The sequence below is a fragment of the Poecilia reticulata genome, linkage group LG1 (genome assembly GCF_000633615.1).
Source record: "Poecilia reticulata strain Guanapo linkage group LG1, Guppy_female_1.0+MT, whole genome shotgun sequence".
Classification (NCBI taxonomy): domain Eukaryota; kingdom Metazoa; phylum Chordata; class Actinopteri; order Cyprinodontiformes; family Poeciliidae; genus Poecilia; species Poecilia reticulata.
The window spans coordinates 26,980,638-26,992,874 of NC_024331.1; the positions used below are offsets into that span (position 1 = coordinate 26,980,638).

At 38.4% G+C, this 12,237-nt stretch overlaps 1 protein-coding gene across 2 annotated transcripts in view; it reads left to right on the top strand.

Moving 5' to 3' along the window:
* The window catches only part of lcor (ligand dependent nuclear receptor corepressor), a 104,536-nt gene that overhangs the window by 74,433 nt on the left and 17,866 nt on the right, over positions 1–12,237 (top strand). For both annotated transcript variants that reach the window (XM_008418327.2, XM_017307632.1), the window contains exons 3-4: positions 5,100–5,179; positions 7,553–7,685. In XM_008418327.2, coding sequence (XP_008416549.1) covers positions 5,100–5,179; positions 7,553–7,685 — 213 coding nt within the window. The remainder of the gene's footprint in view (positions 1–5,099; positions 5,180–7,552; positions 7,686–12,237) is intronic.

The following is a 12,237-nucleotide window of genomic DNA, read 5'->3' on the forward strand; positions in this document are numbered from 1 at the left end:
TATAAACATTATATATATTTTTTTATTATTTTAAACCAGTCAGACATTAGCTGATATATCAGTGAAGTTTCCCATTAGCAATTCAGAAAACCAGTGTGTTTTCCCTAATGGTTGTTCTGAGTGACCAGAAGGTCACTGAAGGAAGATGTTCATGAATCATTATCTATTCCTGTGTTTCCACTTATTTAATAAGATACAAACTATTAGGACTGCAGACAATGGTTTACTTTTGCATCTCAAGGCAGCCATATTGGATTTTACGTGTTGGTGAAGAACCTCTGACTTTCCATGTTCAGGGTTTTTGTTAATTTTTCATCTGACTTTTGTGTAGAAGTCAGACACCATAGTATCCTACCTTTTTTAAAGGAAGCAGATAGGTTAGTGTATCGTCTCTTCCTGGTGTTCTTGAAGGTGAAAGAGACTCAGTAGAAAGTAATATAGGACAGTAATGTAGTATTTTCAGCCTGCTGTTAATTTCTTCTTCAGCTCCTAATCATATGAACCGTATTCCCTCATGATCGACGCATTCTTCAAAGACGGCAGGCAGTCATTGTTCTTTGCAGCATGAAAATCAATTAGCAGAATTTTTTACGTTTCCATGGGCTGTGTAATCCACCGCCGTCATGTGATGGAGCCAGAGTCACACTCATGTGATGGGTTCCTCTTCACAACAAGTGTTTCATGCCATCCGGCAGCCTGGTGAGGAGGCATTTTCACCATATCATCAGCTTGTTTTTTAGGCGCCGGAAAGGGTGACCGCTTTGAGAAATGAACTCTTGATCCAACACGTACTCGATGCTCACAGGATGTAGTGACTGAGTATTGATTTCTCTCATGTGTTACTCTGTTTTTTTCTGTTTTTGTCTCTGCGTAGCTGAGTAAGCTCCTCGTTTTGTCCTCCTGTCACACTGCTTTTCTTCACTCGTCAGTCCTGCTTTCTTCACATGTCTTCACATGTTTTATTACTAAACAGAGCATTTTTGGCTCCGTTGTTGCATGTTTGCAACATGTCATGTGTTGGCAGTCTAGTATCAGAAGGTGCTAGGTTAGCGAAATGCATCATAAATTCGAGGAATGGAGACTCCAGGCAGCCCTCGCCACATTTCATTTGGGGAAGATGTCTGATAAGATTCAAAATAATTGGAAATTATCTGTTCAATTTAGGAAAATACATTTAATTACACAAAATTACCATTGACACGGTGATTACCTCCCCCAAATAAGGTTGGGTTGGACAATATGGCTGATAAACTTATCACAATATAAGTGCTTCATATCAGCCAATATCAGTAATTGTCTACAGCTAATTATTGATTAGTTTTCTTTTTAATTATCTGAAATATTGGTAAAGTGGTGGCGTGACCTTTCCTGATTTATCTACAGTTTTCCTTCCACGCTGCGTTTCTTTATTTCTAAGCAGTTTTGAGGAGAAACATGAAATTGCTGTTTGTTGCTAGGCAACCACAAGTTACTCTAAGGTTGTTGCTAGGTAACCAAAGAGTGAGTGAGTGAGTGAGTGAGTTGATTCCACCAGCCTTGCTTAGCTAGCTGTTTGAGGTTGAGTGGCTAAAGCCTTTCCTCTGCCTACATCTCCCAGAATGCTGTGCGGTTCTGGATTGAACTTAAGTCAACATTCTATCCTATCAGATGTATCAGCTATTGATATGTGTTGTTATTGATTTATTGTCCAGCCTTAAACTAATGTGTTTTTGGTTTATATTTTTCTTTTATAGGTTGAAGTTTCAAGGAACTCATAATTAGTTTGTTTCTTTCTGAGGTGTAAATGTTTGCTAAATACTCTGGGACTTTAGCAAACACTTTTGTGAGTCGTGACTGATGTGGGGCGAACACTCCAGGTCGATTGTATTTAGGAATAAAGAATGAATATATGAATATGACAACACCTCATGGATGTTCTTGAGTTTTAAGCTCAGTGATAAATATATTCTGAAGGGCTAGTTTGTTTACCGAGACGTCATAATACAGTTAATTTATTTATGGTTTGTTTATGTATTTTAGGTATTTAAAATGTCTTCCAGTTTCATTGTTAAAAGTTTTTTAGAAATGTGTTTGTCTTTGATGGGGCGTATTTGCATTGATATGCCATATTTATGCTGTTGGTTAATAATGGTCTCAAAAAGGCAATGTTATCGTTTATCGCAATGATTTCTGGGACAATTTATCACAGAGCAAAATTTGTTATCGTGGAAAATTTTTGGATAAAACCAAAGTAGTACATATCTACTTATTGCAGCCGTGAATTATCCTTCCACCAAAGCTCAGCCAATTTATAGGTAATATTTCTAAAGTACGTTTGAGACAAAATTACTTAATTTAAACCTGGAAAACAGAGATGTTTGGTTTGAGACTAAATATTTTAACATTGTTTGAAAACGTGCCATTCTTATACATAAAGCTTGTGAAGTTAAGCACCAGTGTGCGGCTAATTTGATCAAATGTAAAGGTCCATCTCTGTGTATGCGCCAGAGGAACAATCAGTGTAGACCTGTTGGCAAATTGGGACTTTACAAAGTATTTAATGTTGAACTACAAATAATAAACAATATAGTTCAAAACATTTAATCCCAACATGGATTCCTGAATGTTTCCAATTTTTCAGTGAGATTTTCCTCCTGCATTAAAAACTAAATACACTTGATGGATTTTCACTCTAGACTGAATGTGAGTGCTATAATAAAAAGATCTGATAAAATTGATCAGAAAGGTCACAAGCAGAGGTCACAGGTGCACTGATGAAAGCAGTGATTGATGAGCTGTAATGGCTGCATACCTGGCTGCTTTAAACGGAACATTTTCGTGTTATTTCACGTTGACTAGCAGAACTTGTCCAAGCTGCATAGCTACAGGTGAACATATATAAAACGCCCCCTCCCCTGCATGTCAGAGCTTCAGTCTGCACTTCTGCATCAGGCTGACATCAGATCATTGCGGCCGCTCATAAATGTGGCCTGTCAGCACCGAGTGGAGTCTTAAAGTGGACTCTTAAATACACCAAATCAGCGTCAATGATCGGCAGTGACGAAAATCTCCCCGCTGTGTTGACAGCACCTGGGCAAAAAGAGGAAAGGAAACCAAATAGCACCTCACAGATGACCTGTAACTGCCAGCTTTGACGTGCATGCAGCTCCTCGACAAGAGCAGTGCCAAAGGGACGGACTAGTCTAAATTTAATCCAATAGGGTCAATAATAAGAAGAGTATTTCAAAGTTTGTTTCACAGCAGTTTACTTTGTTGTACCTGAGCTAGCTTTAGTTCTTCTCCAGTCAGATTCATTTCCAGTTTTCAGTGTTTTTTTTATGTTTTATTTTGGAAGCATCTCAGCGTTGATGCAACTTGGACTGAGCTGGGTGTTGCACGCTACCGATTTCTTTGGCATTAGACTGCGTTTGATTGGCTGAAGGATTTATGTCAACAGAAACATTTAAAACACCATTTTCAATCTGCGATGAGACCAAACTGCTCCAGGTAAAACCTGGGGGTCCAAAACTTTTCATCAACTGTGGCAGAAGAACTCCAGGCCTTGTCACAGTAACAAATTATCCTGGATGATAAATTGCCCCAATAGTTATTGTGATAAATGATAACATTGTTGAGACTATTTTCACGTAATATTACGATAGTCGCACATTAATGCAACTACATCCTCTCAAAGATCAATAAACTTTCATTTCTTTAGCTCTGGAAACAGAAACTAATTTAAATATCCAAAATAAATAAACAACAAATAAAATGGAGACTAGTTGATACCAAAGCAACAGACTGAAGTCTTTTGTCATCCAGTGTTTGGTTGAAATAGAGACACAAGAAAGACAAACAGTCATGTAAATGGAAATTATTGAGTTTTTTTAATTTATCATTAACTGAGAGAAATGTAGCTTTAACGTTATTCTGTGTGACTTTTTCAGGATTTTTCTAGTTCCTATGAACTCTTTGGTAGAAAAGTTGCTCTTGTTATAGTTTTAGTGGTTTAGTTACCTCATTGTTATCCATTTTATTTTAGACTGACAGGTTTTATTGATGTTAGTGACTTTCTGGGTTTCATTTCTCTGGTTTTGCTTCTTTAGGCCATTGTCTGCATTGGTGTATTTTCTCCTGTCTGTTGCGTGGCTTGTTTCAGTTTCTTTATCCGCTCCCTGCTTATAACTAATGTTAATTTGCTTCACATGTCACCTGCCGAGTGTCGGCCTGTATCATTATCACAGGAAGTGGGGGGCGCTGCCAAACAGCAGCCGGCGCCCCGCCACTGTGACGGCTCAACGACACAAACAGGATGAGCGCCGCAGCGTCAGCAAGCTGAAAAATATCCTGCTTAAAATCTTCTAATGTTGATTTTATATATTTTTCGTCATCCAGCTGTTTGTAAGAAACATTTTTGCAAGATCATTATGTGCACAGGTACACATATTGTTTCAGTCAGGATTCCTGTCAGGACAAACATCTTCAATCAAATCTCGGCTTTTATTGACAGATGTGGTTCATTTTTACACCAAGTCCAAGTGAAAAGTTGATGACTGCCAGATTTAATCAAGGGGCTGTGATTAAAAGTGAATCTTTTTAGCGCAGCTGCTGATCCTTTGGCTTTCTGAATCTACATTTTGAATAGATTGTGAATTAAAACGGCGTGCTGGATTTCTCTCCTTGGATATTTGAAAACTTGTCTCAAAGGTCGTCACGATGCTGTTTAATGTGCATCATAGAAGGCATTGATGTGTCGATGAATTATACCCTATATTTAATTAAAATGACACAAAGGCAATGTATTAAGTGTTGAAACGTACAGCGACCTCCACAGTTGGCGGCACCCCAGTAAAGATGTGTTAAAAAGTCTTAAAATAAATTCATCTTTTATTCCAGCGCCATAAGCTCAGCCTTTATTTTAAACACATTAATTCAGTGAGGAAAATATGCTACTGCACCTGTGAATTATTAAAAACTTTTTTTTAAAAGTGGGATTTTTGTTATTACGTTAATCTGAATAAGAAATGCAAAAAAGGGTCTTGTAGATTATGCTTGAGATTAGTCAAGATGCAGCCTGAGATTATTAATCCAAAACTGTTTGTCTTCTGTGTTTGATCCAGACTGCGAGCCAGAGGAAGTGTCTGACTGGTCCTTCGATGAAAACTGTCTCTTCTGCTGCTTAAGACGTGAGAAAAACAAGGTGGGTCCCATAATCAGTTAGGTTTTTTTTATTGGAGCTGCACAGAGTTTGACGTTTACTATATAAAAAAAGGGTGAATTTAGTTTTAGAAGTGAGACGACAAAGATTTAGAAACAAGCGCAACTAAGAGTATTTTCATCAGCTGAGCAAATACCGCATTTCCATAAAGAGTGTGGAGCAAAAGCAGACACATCCATTTCACATCCATTCCTCAGACATGAAAACACTGACGTGTGAAAGTTTTCCTCTAAATTATAAAATAATTATTATATGTCCATTTATTTTTCTAATACATAAACAAATGAAATTTTTACAAAATAACCTCCACCTTCACTTCGCTGCGTTACAGAAGGATTTTAAACTGCACAAAAATTTTACACAAGTAAGAGTAAAAAGCCGCCGTCCAAGAAATTACTTTAGAGTAAAAAGGTATTTGGTAAAATTGCAGCGAATTAACATTGGTTAAACCCGGCAGGGAGGGCCTATAGATTTATTTAATATTAGCAGCCAGAAACCAGGCATTTAAAACAAACTGAAAAACACATTTTATTATTTTCTGAGGAAAACACCCGCCTTCTCGACTCTCACAGGTTGATATAAACGCCTCAGCTGTTTATTGAAGCTGTTTAATTGAAGCTCAAAGTCAGACATGTATCTTTGTTGTGAACAGAATCTAAAACGTAAAATCTACTGAAGATTTTTAGGGTTTTTCTGTGTGTTTGAAAAAATCCCAGCACATTTTAAAGGATGTCTCTGTTTTCTTAGTAATGCTGCACTTGTATAACTGTTGCAAAACTCCTTGAAACACAAAAAAAGAGCAGAATAGTAAATCCATTATCACATTTAATATGGAAATACGGGCTGCTCAGTGGCGCAGTTGGTAGAGCTGTTGCCTTGCAGCAAGAAGGTTCTGGGTTCAATTCCCGGCCTGGGGTCTTTCTGCATGGAGTTTGCATGTTCTCCCTGTGCATGCGTGGGTTTTCTCCGGGTACTCCGGTTTCCTCCCACAGTCCAAAAACATGACTGTCAGGTTAATTGGCCTCTCCAAATTGTCCCTAGGTGTGAGTGTGTGTGTGCATGGTTGTGTGTCCTGTGTGTCTCTGTGTTGCCCTGCGACAGACTGGCGACCTGTCCAGGGTGACCCCGCCTCTCGCCCGGAACGTTGGCTGGAGATGGGCACCAGCAACCCTCCCGACCACACTGAGGGTGAAATAAAATGGATGGATGGATATGGAAATACTGTATGTGTTCAGTGTAAAAAAAAAACGCTGTATGCATGTGTGCCTGATTATGTTTTAAAATAGGAGTGAGCATTTGGTAAAATATGGATTTCTAAACCACCCCCAGACACACACTATTCGCCCCAACCAGCATAAAAAATCAAATCAAAGGGAATACAGTCCTCTGCTGATGGATGGTGGACCACATCTATAAACCTATAGAGTTGCAGTCATGAACCGTTTTCAATGGGCGCACTCAGTCCTGGTGACACACACAAAGCCTGGATCAGTGACATGGCACTTCTTTTGTGCCAGAGATCCCGAGTTCAACCACTCAGTGTTACTTTTGTTGGTTTTTCTTTCCTTTCTGGGTGGGCTGGGTGGGCGATATGTGGACTAAAGCTGCAGTATGCAAAAAAGATTATTCTTACTTATTTGTTAAGGCTGTCATTATGTCATTTGTTATGATCTGTCAAAAAATCAATCTGCTCCCTGAGCCATTTTTGACTTCTGAAGGAATACACCGAAAACAACCATTCAGAGCCAGGAGGATGGTCTTAGCGCTGTTAATCATCCTCATGTATTAGCTCCTCAATGTCATGATGGCAGAGACATAACTTAATTACAGCAAAACTGTTTATGCTAACGAGCGTAGCATTCATGTCAGACTCTGCTCGCTGCAGCGAAGTATAGAGCAGCTGGGGTATGAGCAGCACTAAACAGAGGGTGACTGACAGCGCTTAGACCCGCCTCCTGGCTCTGATTGGTTGTTTCTAGTTAGCACTGGAAGAACTGGGAGACGTCAGAGGAGCCAATTTTTTCACAGATCATCTGTCTCATGCCGCACTGTCACGGCATACCGTCAACAAATATCTAAAAACATATTTTTATGAAAGTTACAAACTTCAGCTTTAATAAATAATTTACTGCTGGAATTAGATCATATACAGACCCTGGTGTTTCTATGAGTGGAGAGCTGTGAAAAGATTTCTACTGTATTTGATCAGATCTGTGGTAAATTAGAGAGATGCAGCTTTTTCATGCCACTTAGAAAAGCTAATTAAGATTTGGTTCATAAAATCCAGCTCTGCGTTTCTCTTTTTGTTCCACAAAATAAGTTGCTGTGTGTGTGAATGTGTGTGTGTGTATTCAGGAGCACATCGTGGAAAACGGTGGAGGCGGCCACGTGCTGTCGGAGTGTGAGGACTTCAAACAGGGGCAGTCTCGGATCAGCCGGCTGGAGAGACAGGCCCGAGACTTCCTCAATGCTGTGTTCCACAGAAAAGGTGAGGCACACGGCGCATCATTCCCCGCCGCCGCGCCTCCGTTCACGGAACATGGTAAACGTCTCAATGTGTCTAAAACTACAGCTGCAGCTTAAGAGTCAGACTAGGCTGAATTAGGGCTGGACAATAAATGAATAACAAAATCAAAATAGACACGTGATAATAGATAGTATATCTGATATTCAATATGTAGAATATTCCAGAACCGCAGAGGATTCTGGGGGATGTAGGCAGAGGAAAGGCTTTAGCTGCTCAACCTCTCATGGCTAGCAAGGCAAGGTTGGTGGAATCAACTAACTCACTCTCTCTTTGGTTACCTAGCAACCCACTCATTCTGTGGTTACCTAGCAACCCACTCATTCTGTGGTTACCTAGCAACTACCTGCTGAGTAACTGGCGCAGCAGCAGTTGAAGGTTGCGCCGTGTCTCATAACTGCTTAAAAATAAAAAACAGAGTGGAGTGAAAACTGTGGATTAAAGAGGAAAGGTCACACCACCAGACTGGCAATATTTAAAACAAAAAACTGATCAATAATTAGCAATATCGACAACTCTTTATTGACTCTTTATTGCTTGCGTTGTGATGAGTTTTTCAGCCATATTCTCCCGTTCTAGGCTGAATCCAGAACGCCAAAACGAGTCTAAACTATAATAAAAACTTGAGCCAAGGTCCAGATGAAATGCATAATTAATTTTTCTTAGCTTTTTGATGACAAATCCTAAAAATCTTTAAATTAAAATGTCTTTATTTAGCGTTGGATTCCAAACTATTTACACTATTTTTAGTTTTTTAATGGTTTTAATGCTTATGCTAAATGGTTGAATTCATGCAAAATTACACAAGTGAGTTTTTATGTGTCAGAACTTTAATTAGAACTAAAATAATATCGTCATCCAGCAAAAGCCAAGATTGTCTTCCAAAATATATTTTTAATTTCAATGGGATTTTCCTTGTGAAATAAAGGTTAATAATGATAACAATAATAATACAATCCTGGTCAGTACATCTGAAAGGGAGGCAAGTAAAATATTTTAATATGTTGACGTCCACTTTATTTAAAAAAAATATTTCAGTTTTTAGTTTTATTGTTTTGTCATAGTTGTGTGCATTTATTTTTTATTTACTCTTCTTGTATTGTGACTGGTTTCTATGGAACTGATCAGCACTGTTGGTATCATCAAAGAATTATTCATATTTGAATCAGAGAAATATTCTAATCCAACTCGAAACATGTTCATCAGTGACAAAAAGAATAAGAAAATGAATCAGTTATGAAAGGAGCAGGTAAAATGGGACTTAATGAATGCATTCACTGAAAACACATCAACTGAATTAAAAAAAAAATCTGCAGCTAATGACGTTTTTGTTTTGATTTGACATGTGTGATGGCTTAATTTGACTCTATTTTCACGATGTTAACATAAAAATAAACATGAATTCATCAAGCAGAAAAACCAACCCGCAGTAAGAGCTTACCCCAAGCAGAGCTGACGTGCCTGACCTCCTGCTAACTGCTGCCACTGTCTTTGCATGCATGTGATGTTTCTGTCTAAATTTAGCGACTCCACAGGTAGTTCTGCCTGCGTGGGCAAAGCCAGGCTGATTAGGACTTCAGGTGGACCGATATCTGTTTCCGCTCTGCACCTTGGCCTCAGGCCAGGACTTATTCTGATGGTTAGAAAGGGATTAAAATTGGTTTGATGATTTTTATAAGAAGTTGCAATGTTAATGTTAACAGTTTGTTGCTGCAGGGCTCTTACTGTCAGACTAAATTAAAGTAACCCAACTTAATCTGTGGATTTCTTTTCTTTTCCAGTTTTAACATGGAAACCTCCACTTATTGTCTCTTGGTTAAGTTTGTAGCTTTCTCCTTTTTTAGGAACCACAGACTCTGATTGGGCCGAGCTTTTGTTTCAGCTCAGCAGGACGGCAGTCAGCTCCTCGTTTCAATCATCATTACTGAAAGAAAGCAAGAAACACAGATTGACATTTATCTCGTTTTTTGCCCGTGACAGTTTTGCTCCCATTGCAGCTTCTCCGTTTTTATAGAAAGACTTTCATTACTTAAGAAATTAAGTTTTTGCACCCCAGAGATAATCTAGATCCATGTAGTCAGAGGTTTTACATTGAGTTTGAGAACTATTGTGATTTAAGGACTTTGTACTGATAAAAAGCAACAAAGTTTTTCCAAGTACATTTTTATAAACATAAAGTCGTGCAATTAGAAATGATTGAGTTTGTTTTAGTTTATTATGTGACTGATTGATTTATTGTTTATTGTGACAGCCCTAGTTAGATCACAACAGTTAGTCAGATCCTTCCTGCAGCTTGAGGCTCTCTGGGAATGTTGGGGACGACACAACTGAATGTTTTCTGCTTTAATTTTCAAAGACCTGCAGTAAAAATCAGCTAACACTTTAAGGTGGACTCACTAAGATAGCCATAAATTAGAGTTTCTTTCTTTTTTAAAGGTTTTATTGGCTCTATTGACTGATTGAGCCAATTCACTATCCTGTCAATTTGATAGTGAATTGGCAGGAAATAGGTTAATATGGGAAGGGAAGATGGTGTCACTACATTAAATGAGTTTTGCACAAAATGAGTGCTAGTTGCATTGGCAGATTATTTTATTTATAACATGGAGAAAAGTGTCTTATGAGTGAAATAATTTGTCGTATCAATATTAAGGAATTATTTACTTGTAAGATACTTGTACGTTTTGTTTTATTTCAAGTGAACTAAGATATTTACACTTGAAACGAGAGTAAAATACTTGGTACGATTTAGTGTTTTTGCAGTGCATAATTTGGAGTAGCCACACGGTGAATTAAATCCTAGAATATCTGGTTGTTAGAGCGCACGCGTTTTTCCGTCGTAGCAACAGGAGGATTTCTGTGGCAGTGATTACCCAGTATGATGTGTTCAGGAAGCACAGGAGTCAGAGAACAGAGGATTAGCGAGTCTGTCACAGCAACGTACGGCCGCAACACCTGCTGACATGTCTGGGGCACATATCCCCGCTTCCTAACAAACCCGCTGCTGCATGATGGCCTAAAGAAATGTAATTGCCAACGCTCAGCTGAGGTGAGGAGGATATACTTCAGCTGGTAAACGCTGTGCTACTTACCACATTTCTATGAATTTCATGATGTCCAGATTAATTTTATCTGTTCAAGAGGTGCATTTTATTATATCTGCAAGCCCTTGAGCAAACCTAATTATCTAGATAATTCAGCGCTAAATATTAGACCGAGGACAGTAGTCTGAATACTGATACATTTTTTTTATCATGACTGACAATTTTTCAAAGCACCACCTCAACAAAAGACTCGAGGAAAACTAAAGGAGCAAAGTGGAAATGAAAGAACAAAGTCATTTCCTTCAGGATTTCTCCTGCACTTGTTCTTGTGGGTTTAGTCGAAACGTCCAGGGAGATGGAAAAGCTTTGTGGGAGCGAAATCAGAAACATTTGGAAAAAATAAAAATCATTTGAGAAACGGAGGAAGAATCTGATGAAACTGGAGGAAGGAAGCATAAAGACAAAGCAGGGGGCTGCCAAAAAAAATCATCTTTCATCTGCTGTATGTTCCTGATTGGTCTAGATCAGTCTTTCTCAAACTGAGGTTCCCGGACCTCCGGTGGCCTGTGGGCGCCCCCTTGCGGTCCGCAAGGTACTGCATGTAAACAACCGTTTATTAGCTGTGACGAGAGCTCAAAGTGCGGCGCTACAGTTAACTGACCCAAAGGGTTGGGTTTAAAAATATTAATGGATAAGTGGCTTAAAATCAGGTCACTAAAAAGAAGAACTGAAGTTACTGGTGGAAAGTTTTGTTTTTGAACATTATGACAATGCATAGCGTTCTGCTGATTTAAGTCTGCGGCTGCACTGAATGCGAAACGACAGTAATGAAGCGGTGAGAGGCACTGTGCACCACGCTGACTAACTGCATCTTAACACCTGAAATATTGACTGGCTGAAAGTGTTTATTTTTGCCAAAGGAGTTGAGATGTTTTGTTATTCAAATCAAATCAAATTTTATTTGTATAGCACATTTCAGCAGCAAGGCATTTCAAAGTGCTTTACATCATTAAACACAAAAACACAGAGTCATGCAACGTTGAATAAACAATCAAAAACATTAATTTTCCTGCCGAGTCGAAGTTATTGTTATTGTGTTATTGTGGGGGCAATTTCTAGTTAAATGGACTGTGAGTGTTTAAGTTTGAGAAACATTGGTCTAGTTTTACACAAACTGTACAGCAAACAACATCTGAGTTTTGGATTAAATCTGCACATCTTCATCATGACTGTTTTGGGGCAACGATGCATTTAACAGATTTTGATCTTGACCCACTTAGTATCCAAACATCATTAGAGTAGCGATACTTCCACATATTTTTACTTAAGTGAAAGAAAAAGTAACCATCCAAGAAATTACTCAAATAAGAATAAAAAAGTATTTAGTAAAAATTCTACTCAAGTGGTGAGTAACTTTTTTACATCAGATTATGTAAAAATTACATAATCAGATGTAAAAAAAAAAAAAAAAA